Source organism: Carassius auratus, chromosome 16 (genome assembly GCF_003368295.1).
Source record: "Carassius auratus strain Wakin chromosome 16, ASM336829v1, whole genome shotgun sequence".
Taxonomy (NCBI): domain Eukaryota; kingdom Metazoa; phylum Chordata; class Actinopteri; order Cypriniformes; family Cyprinidae; genus Carassius; species Carassius auratus.
Window position 1 is genome coordinate 27140030 of NC_039258.1, and position 13648 is coordinate 27153677.

The window sequence follows — 13648 nt, forward strand, 5'->3', positions numbered from 1 at the left end:
CATCAGAAAAGGATATCAGTAAAATAGCGTATACATTTTTTTTAATAATACTTTGATTTATTAAGTGTCAGTAAAAAATATGTTACAGAAGATTTGTATTTTTCAAATAAATGCTGTTCTTTTGATCTTACTATCGAAGTGTCCTCAAAATTGTATGACGGTTTATGATCACGTGACACTCCTGAAATAAAACAGTAGTGTTGCCGTCACAGGAATAAATAACATTTAAAAATATATAACTATATTAAACTACATCTAATTATTTTCTATATGCATGTAATGTAACAATAAAAATGTAATGAAAAGTAAATAAAGGGTTAAAACTCTTAAGTTATATTACATATTTTTTATTAAAATTTATTGACATTTTTCATTTTTAAAAACGAAGACATTAATACAATAAAATACATTTGCAAAATATTAAAACTATCATCAGAATAAATCTGCAATCAATGAACAATGTCCAGATTAGCATCTTTGTAAAGCAAACTTCTCAGATGATCTAAAATGCTTTTCTTTCAGATCCTCTTTAACATGTGCTGGTTCCACGCACACTGGTTGGCGGTCAGTGAGAGTGTACAGAGCTGGTTGAGGGTGAGATGAAGTCAGTCGCTCTGGCTCTGGCAGCTAATTTTATCCTCAGTTCTCTGATTTCCTGCATCAACTCCCTTTCCTTAGAGTCAAGCTCCCCTCGGCCACGATCTAAAGAAACTATGAAGCAGCAGTGCACATTTTATCACTTCATTAAATCATTATCATGCTTCATTAAACCATGTTTGGTTATGAAAGTAAAACTCAATGTTTATATTAATAGTACTCACAGCCATTAGAATCGTCTGACTGATTGATCAAGGAAATGTTGGTGGTCTCACTCTGGGTCTTTTGCAGCAGGCCTCTCGTAGAACAGGGAGATCTGAGTCTCTTTGGATGATCTACAAACACAAAAAGACACACACAAATAATGTGATTACCTCCTGTTAGCATGTAAAGTTTAATAGACTCTTTTCAACTGATTGTATGTATCCTTACAAGGAAGTCATTTTAAAACTGTACTCATGTTTCAATTAAATCCGTTATTACATTTTGTGAGAAGTGTTTGTCTTAACTCACTTAATGAATCCTCTCGATTCTTTTGCAGCTCGCCATGTTTCTCAGTCTCTTCTGTTTCCTGAGAGATAAGTGACCTCCGCTGGGCGTCCACCCGTCTTTCCTCCTCCAGTTTAGCTTGCTTAGCTACTACATCATCCCACTGGGACCGAAACAATGTCATTGGTCTTTTGCATGTTGTATTGAAAGGAAATTATATTTTCAAATGAAATTTGTCTACCTGATACATCAAACAAAACACTAAAGGTGCAGTCACATTTCAGTTTTGTCATTAGGAACTTTGTGTGAGGGTGAAAGTTTCACAACAGGTTTAAGTTGGCCACAATGACCGACAGAAAGCTGCTTGGTTTGACTTCTGTTTCAGCTATGCAACATACATCACTACTGTACTGAGAATATGCGATGGACATATTGTGTTATATAATGTGACAGCACTTTTAACGTGAATTCTCACCTGCTTTCCTTCCACTTCCACCATAAGCTGAACTACTTCTTCCTCTTTAGCACGCGTTTGTTTGCTGAGATTTACAAGTCGCTCTCTTTGCTTGCCCTGTCTCTCCTTTGCTTTTGCCAGTCGCTTGATCACCTCGGCTTGCCAATCCGCATCCACTTCCAGCTGTCCCACCTCTGCCAGAGACTCTTCCAGCCTCTGAAATAGTTTCAACTTTCAAAATTAGTGTCGGCCATACTTTACTCAACTGCGAAACACAAGTCTGTTAAGCAAAAAGAAAGGAAATACAGAAAGGAAACAGAAGCAGGGTGGAGTAAGATGTCTGGCAAAGATAATCATGAAAATTGTAGGGAGACTTACCTTCTTGTTTGTCTGGCTGACATCTGCATTTCCCTGAATGAAGTTCTGAAATGTAGAATCTTCGATCTCAGCCCTGTGTCTCCTCATATCCACTTCTGCTCTCACTGTTTGACTCACTCGCTCTTGCTCTTTGGCCAGTTGCTAGTAGCCAAAACATAATGATTAGAAATTATCTCAGGAGTGTCGGATCCTGCTCTTGGAGGCCCACCTTAAAGCAGATTTAAACTCTAACCCTAATTATACACACCTAAACCAGCTAATCAAGGTCTTCAGGATTACATGACACTTCCTGGTAGGTGAGTTGGGCAGATTAGAGCTAAACTCTGCATAAAGTTAGCCAACCAGGAGAAGGATTGGACACTCCTAGTACATCAACATTACAGACAGTATATCAAGTTTTTATAGGGGCCAACCTGTTCAAACAGTTGTCTCTGGGCATCCAGTTCCATCTGTCTCACTTCTATATCTTGAACAGCGGTTGCCGTCTCCTGATCTCGCAGCGCCATCTGAGTACAACAAAAATGTAAAGAACCTGCAAAAAATAACTTTACACAACTCCTACCTGCCGTTCTAAACAAAACAAAAAACCTTTATAAATACATTTACTATTTGTGAAACATACCGGTACAACTATTGAAAAGTTTGAGGTCAGTTTTTTTTTGTTTGTTTTGAAAGAAAATGTAACTTTATTCAGCAAGGATGCATTAAATTGGCGGTAGAGTTTTCATAAAAATACTAAGAAGCACAACTGTTCAACATAATAAATGTTACATAAGCAACAAATCGGCATATTAAGAAAGATTTGTGAGGGATCATGTGAAACTGAAGACTGGAGTAATGAGGCTGAACATTCAGCTTTGACAACACAACACTGAATTTTAAAGTATAATAAAATACAAAATTTTTATTTTGGAATAATGTTTCACAATACAATTTTTTTTATATTTTGCTGATCATGTAAATGTAGCCTTGATGAACATAAGAGACTTCATTCGAAAAATTTAAAATCTTACCAACCTCAAACTTTTGAACCAAAATGTAATATTTAGGGATGCACGATAATATCGGCACAACATCGGTATCGGCCGATAAAAGCTTAAAATGACCATTATCGGTATCGGCCGATATGAATATTTCTGCCGATGAGCCAAACCGATATTCTCCAAGTGAAATAATTGACCTGTTTTTCAGATGTGAATGTCTGTCTACATTTGTAAAATAATAAATTTATGGTAGAATCAGTACAGAAGAGATACATGGATTTCTCTTCAGTAAAATTAAAGTTTAAATATATCAGTATATATTTGTAAATATATCAGTATATATTTGTATATATATCGATATCGGTATCGGCATCGGCCAAAATTATTTAGAAAATATCGGCATATCGAATATCGGCCAAAATCCAATATCGTGCATCCCTAGTAATATTATTGGTTTACCTAATCAAAAGTACAGCAACAATACACAAGTACCTTTCTCTGGATCTCATCATCAAGTCTATTGAGCTGGATTCTGCGCTGGTCTTGCTGGTGCTTAAGAAAACGTCTTCTAGAAGAATCAATCAGATTGAGCTCCTTCACCTTCAGCTCACGCTTCATAGCAGCCAATCTGAGCAGAGAAGGTAACGTCAGGTGAACTGTAAGCATGTGTGAAACATTGACACACTGAAGGTCAATAGCAAGAAGTCTGGTAGATGGAGGGAGACCCACCTGGCTCTCTGCTGAGCAAGTTTACTTTCCTCTTCTTGTAGGATCCTTCTACGTTGCTCTTCTCCTTGCAGTAGCAGCTCTTGCTGTTTGTACCAGGCCTCAAACTCAGCCTGCTGTCTGACTGCTTCAGCGTGCAGCTCCTGAACCTCTTGTCTTTAAAGACAAACATAAGAAGAAAATGTGCAGTGAGTATGAAATACTCCATTTATATTTGTATTACAATTTAATAAATGTTTGCACCTCTCCCTTAGATATTCCACTTCCTGTTGCCGGATCCTCTCACGTTCTTGAGACTGGTACTCCACTATGAAGGTGGGGTATTTGTTAAAAATGGGGTACTGCCCCTGTGTCAAAGGTTCAAAGTCACTAAGGGCAGAGCTTGGATGGATGTCCGCAGGAGTGCTGTCCATCAACCGATAGGCTTCCTTCAGCATAGCACTGATGTCCAAGCTATTCCGATGATGGAAAAAGAACTACATGGGAAAAGAAAAAAAGAAAGAAATTAATGTAATATGGAAATTGATTTATGCATTTATTAATATTAATAATAATAATAATAAATAAACAAACAAACATACATAACCATTCAGGGGGTTTAGGGGTCTGGGAGAATTTTTTTTTTTTTTACGTTTTTGAAATTATTATATTATGCTGACCAAGGCTGCATTTATTTAATAAAAAATACCATAAATCTGTAATATTGCAAATTATTGTTACAAATTTAATAACCATTTTCTATTTTATTATATTTTAAACCGTAATTAATTCCTGATACGGCAAAGCCGCCTGATGTTCATAATCACAGTCCTTTAGAAATAATTCTAATTATGTAGATTTGTTGCTCAAAAATTATTTCCTATTATTATCAATGTTTCAAAATGCTTTAATATTTTTATGATAATTAAATATTTTTGAGGATTGTTTGATGGACAGAAAGTTCAAAAGAACAGCATTTATTTGAAATACTTGTTACAAAAAATTTCCTTACTGTCACTTTTGTTTAATACAGTGCACCCTTGCTGAATAAAAGTATTAGATTAAAAAATAAAATACACCATATTTTTTTTAAATATATATATATCTATGTATATATATATATGTGTGTGTGTGTGTGCGTGTATATATATATATATATATATATATATATATATATATATATATATATATATATATATATATATATATATATATATAATCATTATTTTTTATTATATTATTATTTATATAAAAACAAATGAAACCCTAAATGATAAATTGATAAGCCACATTTCCTTTATAAAATTAGTTCAAATTAGCCAGTGAGCAAAAAAAAAACATAAAATACCTCAAAGTCCTTCCTTTCAGTACAAAGCAGCAGTGGTGCTCTGCAGCAGGTGACATATGCCACCACAGCCATTAGAAGAAATGAGGGATGATTTGAGAAAACATTGTCAAACAGTTTCAGCCACTCTTCTCTCATCAGAACCTCAGAGAACAGGGTCTCCAGAAGAGGCCATGCATACAGCTGGACAGGAAAAGCACAGTGTCTAGGGCGTTTGATTTATCTGTGGCTTCAAGATTAAATTCTTTGAAAGTCTATGTCATGTAAACATTTATGTTAAAGTCTTTTACCTGTGAGGTAACGCCACAGGCAACAAAGTGCTGAAGCAACTCTTTATCATGATGGGCCAGAACGTTCTCAGCCAGACTCAGCACATTAAGTGGAGGGTTGGGAAAGTACTCAAACCAGTGCTGGCACCAGTTCACTGTAAAAGAACAATTCAAGACACAAAGTCTCTCAGCTGTGGACTGAATCGTTGAATCACTGCCAAAGAGGCCAGTGGGACATCACCCAACACCACACTACTCTGTCCTGTGCTACCTACCAATGATGGTGGCCACAACTTCAAAGCAGATCATTGGATTGTTCTCGAACAGCTTGACAAATGGGAAGGCCAGCAGAGGGAGATAATCAGTCTCTCCAAAGACGGCAGCCCAGTGAGCAAGAGCAGAGAGCACTCTGCCAGGTTGGAAATGAAAAGATATACTTAAATGTAATTGAAGTTACTGACACCAACAATATGGTGGGCAAATCTGTATGTATACAATTAAATCAACTGATTGATGCGGTGTCCACCTCTGCAGGCCTCTCTGTAGTTTGTGGCTTTTGATGGGGTAGCGTTCCTGAAGGCACATGTATGCTGAATGCAGGCCTTTGTCAGTCAGACTGCTGAAAGCTGCATGGTTCTCAGGTAGATGCAACAGAGAACGCCAAATGAACATCCTGCCAGAAAACACACACGCAAATAAAGCAGAGACACAGACTACAGCTTCACATTAAATCAACAAAACATCATCGCTTCTGCATGACACATTTGTTACGTTACCTGTATTTTGCTGGGTATTCTCCAAATGCTCTTAGTAACGCTTGTAGCCTTTTCTTGTTAAGGCCATTAGGCAAATCATTCTACACAAAACAGATTAATTAGATATAATTACGATTGGGTCATAAGTTATATATGTCATAGCCACCCAACCCACAAATAAATTAAGTAATTAAATAAATTTGAATATGAACAGTACCTCTTTGTCATCCAGTGTTGAAACAGCAGATGGTAAAACTTTGGATTGCATTCTGCGTCCTGATGTTTTCACAGGACGTTGACCTGCCCCAGTAAAAACCTTCATTTTCAAACCTGATCCCTCACTGCTTTTGCCTTTAGTGACCCGTTTCAACAAAGGCTGGGGAGGCTACACACACAAAACAGTTTTAAAAAGTAAATACGTATAACACATACATGTACTAAAATATATTTAAAAGTGTGTGGTTGGGGAGTCATTTTAATATTTAAAAAAAAATAGGTTTCTAATGCTCAACAATGCTGTATTTTTTTTTACCACAATTTTACAGTTTTTACTGTATTATACTTGAATAAATGTTAAAATGTAATGTAAAATGTAATTTTTTATAAATCAATCTAATGTGCCGATTTGGTGCTCAAGAAATATGAGTTTTTTTGAATAATAGATTATTCAAAAGAAATGCATCTATTTAACATAGGACAATAAATAAAAATGTACCTTACTGATTTCTGGGGTGAGGCTTCGTACATCATAGACTCTGAGAGCACCGCTGTCCATCACAGCGACAATATGGTGGCCTTTAGGACAAATGGCTGCCAACGTGATGGCATCCTCATGGGACCCTATTTCAAAGATCTGCTTGCATGACTGAATGTTGATAAAGCGCATGACGCCATCTTGGCTCAAAACACCAAGAATCTGAGAAGAGTATATTACAGCATTAGTTATTTCCACAATAAACCTATAAACTGGATGATAACAACTTTTTTAGGTTAGCAGACTACTGATCAGCACCTGGTTCGATCCGCCATCAAAACTATCTGGGAGGAAATCCATACATCTTACTGATTTGACTTTTGGAGGCATTTGTATTACTCTCAAAAGCTGTTGACTGTCCAGACACCACAAATGGACCAAGTTGGAGCGTCCAGCTGCAGCAAGTGTTTTCCCATCTCTATAAAGAAACTAAATTATTACCTACAACACCCTAGTCGGTGCATCGCAAATTTACCGTCTAAGGCCGATGATTCACGGGGCAACTTTTTGAGCAATTCATCCAGGCAACTTTTTTTTGAGCAATGTTGCTTGGGCACTTTTCCATTGAGAATGGATAACAAACTTCTATCTGGATACTTTAAATTGGTTGTGATTTAAATTTGCCCGGTGTATCATAAGCGTAAGTGTGACAGCCTTACTGTGTAACAGCAAAAGTCCTGTAGTTTATTCTGGGCCCGTCCTGTGGAACAGGCAGCTGATACTTGCAAAAAAGAGTGTCACTCTCCCAAGCAAAAATGGAGTCGTCACTAAAGCAACTGAGAATGGTGTTGCTATGTGGAAGATAGAACACCTATATAAAAAATACAAAATAAGGGACTGACGCAAAGTTGTTACTGTAATATGATGCTTGTGTTCAAAGAAGTGATGTCTAACCTTTTGTATGCCAACAGACTGACGAACATTAAGCTTCCTCTTTCTCTGAAAGGTATCAAGGTTCCAGAGCTGCGCAGTGTCTGAGGAAGTGCTGATGGCATAGCTTCCTGAACTGTGGATGGACAAGGAAGAAATGGCACCTTCGTGACCCCGCATCCAGCTCACTAGCTGTCTGGTGTCTGGGGAAAAGAGTTTAGGCTTCTTAGAAGAACAGTTAAACATTTGCAGGCCTTTATGAGAAACCTCTAATAATGGGTCTTACCTTTGTCAAAGCATTTAATGGAATAGTCAGCCAGAGCAACCAGGAACTCTGTGGTTCTTCTTAAGTTGAACGCTAAAGCAGTGCATGCTTGGCCTGTTTTCTGGACAAGCTTGAATCTGTCAAAGGAGACATAAGAGAATATGTGGTAAAGCAACAGAACTGAACAAGTATTAAAAGATGGAAAGGGAAAAATGTAGTATATAACGTTACCTGTTTCTGCTTATGTCAAACACATAAATATTGCCGTGATGATCACCAGCAAGAAACGACTCTCCATTGGTGTCAAAAGCCACATGCAGGAATCGAACCGTCTTGGTTTGACGAGCAGACGCGTTTCGGACCACAGTGGCCAAGACACTGGTAACACATGACGTTAAATGCAAAACTGAATCTTTTGTCATTGCAAAAAACAGTTGGCTCCGAGCTGGTTATATCAAACTTACCCATATTTTGATGAGACTGATTTCCTTATCCATATTTTCCCATCTTCTCTGGACCCGATATCTGTAACTTGCATTTTTAGCATCCACTTATTAAGACTCGCCAACTAACGTTAAGTTACTCCAGCAGACAGCCGCCCGCCTCAAACGAGCATCGCAGCGGGAAATTCAATGACTGCAAACGGGTTTCATAAATTCATTAATGAGTGTGTGTTATGCTTTACAGCTTAATCTTACGTCGAGATTCACAGCATTAGTACCAAAAACATTAACGTTATTGCTTGTGTTTGTTAAATAAAGAACCAGGCAGCAAAACGCAAGTTTCAGTTAGAGGAAGTGACGTATGTAAACAGTTTTTAGCATTATGGGTATTTGAGTAATTGTGAGAATGTCACGTGACCTTATGTGATAAGGATAAAATATGTGCGTGACTCTGGACTACAAAACCAGTCATAACAAGGGTTTTTTTATTATTTAAGATTTATACACCGTCTGAAAGATTAATAAATTAGCTTTCCGTTTATGTATTTGGCCGAGAAACAAATATTAACAAAATTAGCAATGTACTAAACAAAACGTAAATTTTTATATATTTACAGTAGAACATTTAAAAAGTATCTTCATGGAAAATTATCTTTACTTAATATCCTGATTATTTTTGACATAAAAAAAGATAATTTTGACCCATACAGTGTAATGTTGGCTATTGCTACAAATATCTCTGTGCTACTTATGACTGGTTTATATACACTTGTGTGTGTGTGTGTGTGTGTGTATATATATATATATATATATATATATATATATATATATATATATATATATATATATATATATATATATAACACAGAACATGTACAAAAATACATGTCTAAATGAACGTACTCTGCTATGAATTAAATATCATAAAAAGGACATTTATTTAGATTGCAGAGCTCCTTTCAATGTCTGTGATTTCTCTCCACTGCTATGAATCAAATACATATTTGGAGAAGATATTAATTAAGCCTTTATTTAACCAGGAAAGGACCTCACTGATATTAAAAATCTCTTTTACAGGAATGTCCTGGCCAAGATAGGTGGCCCAGTTATACAAATACACATAACAAACAACAATAAACTTTCAATAAAAGTACAGCATTAGAAGCATTTGCAAATCATTAAATAATTTTCTATTGTTTGCATAAATGCTCTAAAATTACTGAAGGACAGCAACTGATTTAGCCACAGTTTTATTTGAAGAGAGTTCCAATCTGAAGGTGCAGCATATTTAAAAGCAGTTTTACCATTAGTTCTAGCTAACGGTACATAGAGACTAAGACTGGCAAAACTTTATAAATCAATAAGTACCAATGCAAATTGGTACTTATTTACAGTAAAGACATTACATTTTGTAATATTTTAGTCTTGACAGCTACGCCAGCTGAGAGAGAATTGGTTTAATTTAAAATTTCAAAATATTCATTTTGAATCACAAATGCAACAGATACACTCCTTCTTTAGTATAAATAAAATGACTGTACAGTACCTTACATGTCATATCACCTTTACATATATAAAATTATAAGAAATTCACAAAAAAAAAAAGAATAAAAGAATACATGAGATGCTATCACAGAATATTTATTGAAACATCAGGAGTATCTATCACAATTAATATCAATAGATAATAAGTTACATTTACAAATATTACTGAAAGACATAAGACTGTAAACAATATTTATAACTTCATTACAGAAAGCTTAAGCTTATAAAAGACTTGCGATGATTGCAATGTCAGTCAACATGTTTGCTTTCATACATTTCTGTTGAACAAATAAATACTGGTGTACCCATTAAAACATGAGAAACAGTCAGTAGCAGTCATGTTCAGTAACAATCAAGGCAGTATCCGATATTATAGCCACCTCAAAGCACACAGGTTTAGAAAAATCTGCAATAAAGGATAATGTTTCAGTGCGTTTGGCAGCAGCTGCGGAGGACCTAAACACTGGTCAGTTTAAAGCATATATTATGCTTTCAGCGCCCAGTTATAGGTCAGGCCCCGTAAGGCAAGGTGACAATCTGCAGCTCTCCAAAACTGTGAGTCTGCTCTCCTGCCAGGCTTTTTCACATCTTTTAACCAATCACTTCTGGCTCAATCTCCGTATCCTCCTCAGCCTCCAAGTTCTCAGTGACTGTCATACTGTTATGGTCACCAATAATAACATACTCTATGTTGGATTGCTCCATGTGAACGCTGTTGACACTTATTGTGTCTTTCACTGGGATCAGTTGATCTCTGCTCTGAATATCTTGCATTTCATTCACTGTTTCTGAAAAAATAAAAAAATGAATGAAACGTTTCTGTATTATTATTATTTATATATACAATCATTTTTATAATACCCTGTTTAGGGTTTCTGCAGGTTTTGTAAAGGTAAATTTATAGACTTTTAAAAGTCCATTTTTCAATAGAAGAAATAGAAATAGAAGTTGAATACCTCCCAACCATTAAAATATATAACCTTCACTGTACCTTCTGATCACATTGTAAAAAAGCAATATATAAATAGGTATTTTGCCTAATTTTGAAACTGTAAATGTCTAAATATTAATAAATGAAGATACATTTACAGCAGAATGACATAAAACAGGAAGCTTTGTTTTCTGAGAAAATTTGAAAATGAAGTGGGTTTTGATCAAATATCTGGCAATGGGCTCAGAAAAATTTACTTAATTCAGACAAACTAAATTAGATTTTCATTCCCTGTTGACAGATGTTTGATTTAGCCATTTTAAGAAATAATTAATGTTATTTTCTTCAACTGATCAGAAGACAAGGCTTCATGTGCTCAGTTTGCTTATCAAGTAAATGTATCTTAATAAAAAGTAAATGTATCTTAATATAAGATGATGTTTAGATATTTGTATTGGAAAACAAGAAATTTACTGAGGAAGATTTATTTATTCATTTGTTTGTTTGCAACTTTTAAGACTTTTTGCTCCAGTTTAAGATCTATAGAAACCCTGCTATTGTCTTAATTACACTGTTATTCTAAAACACGGGACAAAAACTAAACTAATTTAATTTAAAAAATAGTATTAAATAGTTATATAGGTTAAATTTCCATTTTATTTAAATGTATAAAATACAATAAACTGTTCATGCATATACATAAAACCCTAAAAGAATTTGACCTAAATTTCCTGCTGCACAGACACTTACCATCGCTTGCATCATTCTGAGCGAGCAAAGAATGCTGGTCACAGGTAATGCATTGGCGATTGTTGTTCCCAATAATACAGTTGTTCAGGGAAGAGTTTTGTATGTTTATAATACAAGGTGTAAATTGCAATTTTTCTGAAAAGAGAAGAAAAAAAACAAACGACATCAATATGAGCCAACAACATGACACATTTCATCAAAGGGATGTGGGACAGCAAAAGAAGGCTCTTAGTCATGCATACTTTTGAGAAGTAGAGCATGCGTTTTTTTTCATAGCAATACCTGTAATACTAAGTGGGTGATGTAATCTTTCAAACAAGAATGATACAACAACAGGAAGTAAGGTGGTATATTAACCACTGAACAAGAATCATTAAATAATGTATCTACTGATCCTGCTGAAAAAAAAACAGCTTATGCTGGTAAGGTATATTTTTTGAAGCATGGCTGGTTTGACTTGGTTTAAACTGGTCCTTAGCTGGTCATTTTGTTGGTCCTAAGCATATATATCCTGCTCAGGACCAGCTTAAACCAGCTCATGACCACCAGCCATGCTTCAAAGCGTACCTAACCAGCATATGCTGGATTTTTCAACAGGGGAGACTCCTAATACTTTCTAAAATAACAGAGCAAAAAACAAAAAAAAAAACAAAAAAATTGACAAGATATATCACCAGTAAGGCAAAAATATGCAAAAATATCTACCTGAGAGAGGAATTTGCTCAACATGTTGATGGTCCTCATCCTTAAATTGTGCTGAATAATAGAAAATGTATGAAAGAAAAAAGAGACAGAAAAGAAATAGAAGAATAAGTAATGATTAAACAATTCAGACAGTGGCAAATATAAATAAATGAATGAATGAATGAATGAATATATATATATATATATATATACACACATATATATATATATATATATATATATATATATATACACACATATATATATATATATATATATATATATATATATATATATACATATATATATACACATATATATATATATATATATATATATACACACATATATATATATATATATATATATATATATATATATATATATATATATATATACATATAATTTTTTTTTTAAGCATTCATTTTTGATTAATTGTCTAACCTGGGAATCCAGTAACATTCTCATACAACACCGGGTCACAAATCCCAAGGCATGTGAGGAACGAACTGCATGCACTTTGACCTTTTTTAATGACAATCTGCATCAGCCTGGAGGCTTTCTGCATGTCTGTGGGCTGGGATGTGATAACCTGTGCTTCGTACGCCGTGATTGTGCGGGATCCGGACAAACAGCTGGTCATCCTTTCAACCAAATACCCAGTCATACACTTACTTAGGGAGCCCAAATAGCGCTGTAATTGTTTATCTATTGAGGAAAAGAACGAGAGGACTGCTTACAACACAAGGATCCTTAAAGGAGACAGAATGTAACACATCCAATAAATGCATTTAAAGTTGTACTGATAAATTGGGACACATTTTTAATCCTCAGTTGCCTTGATCTTAAACATGTTAAATAAAGCGGGGCAGTGACTTTCAGAAACTGTTCAGAAAATAAAATTGCTGCATTTTGTAGTATTTAAATAGAAGAAAACGTATTTACCACATCTAAAAGTCATTATTTGTGTTCAAAATCTAGAATTATCAATCGAAATCAGTTGAAATTGAAATTGAAAGAATTTGCTTTAAGGAGGGTTGTGGCATTAAAACAACTGAAGGTTTTCAACTGTTTTAATCATTCACTCTGTATTTGCTTTAGCTTACTACTGAAAACAACAGTTTGATTGACAGCAATACTGTTTTTTGCGCTTCCTTGTTGTCACATTCTTTACTTTCCCATAATACACTAACTAAACACAACATGTGGCAAAAGGAGATGTGGGCTATGAGTTAGAAACTTACCAGACGATATAACATCCGTGCTGTCCATCTATAATTAGTTATAATAAACACCACCACAAGGAAAAGTAGCTCTTCTGGTGGCATCTGAAAACGAAACCCCACTTCCATTGATATAAGTACTTTCTGAGTACATGCGCATGCGCATTAAGAATGTAATTTCCAGACAAAATTTCCCCCAAGTGCATTA

General features: G+C 35.1%; 2 protein-coding genes across 3 annotated transcripts; both read right to left on the reverse strand.

The window, feature by feature from the left end:
* Positions 1-326: 326 nt before the first annotated feature.
* Positions 327-8671, reverse strand: tbc1d31 (TBC1 domain family, member 31). Of its 2 annotated transcripts, none has more exons than XM_026284994.1 (22): positions 8329-8671; positions 8096-8242; positions 7886-8001; positions 7624-7802; positions 7389-7540; positions 6988-7147; positions 6691-6891; positions 6193-6360; positions 5997-6076; positions 5747-5893; positions 5496-5629; positions 5242-5375; positions 4955-5134; positions 3871-4103; positions 3631-3783; positions 3394-3529; positions 2332-2424; positions 1919-2059; positions 1562-1756; positions 1111-1249; positions 822-932; positions 327-711 (listed from the first exon to the last, which is right to left on the reverse strand). In XM_026284994.1, exons 1-22 carry the CDS (start codon positions 8409-8411, stop codon positions 566-568), a joined length of 3228 nt encoding a protein of 1075 aa, XP_026140779.1. In that variant the 5' UTR covers positions 8412-8671; the 3' UTR covers positions 327-565. The 2 variants fall into 2 exon arrangements, with proteins under 2 accessions (XP_026140779.1, XP_026140778.1); XM_026284993.1 differs by having other exon boundaries at positions 822-941.
* A 665-nt stretch (positions 8672-9336) lies between these two features.
* LOC113116688 (uncharacterized) lies at positions 9337-13587 on the reverse strand. Its single transcript, XM_026284996.1, has 5 exons — positions 13462-13587; positions 12662-12925; positions 12239-12289; positions 11534-11668; positions 9337-10640 (listed from the first exon to the last, which is right to left on the reverse strand). The coding sequence occupies exons 1-5, from the start codon at positions 13487-13489 to the stop codon at positions 10444-10446; spliced, it is 675 nt and encodes a 224-aa protein (XP_026140781.1). The 5' UTR covers positions 13490-13587; the 3' UTR covers positions 9337-10443.
* Positions 13588-13648: the final 61 nt, after the last annotated feature.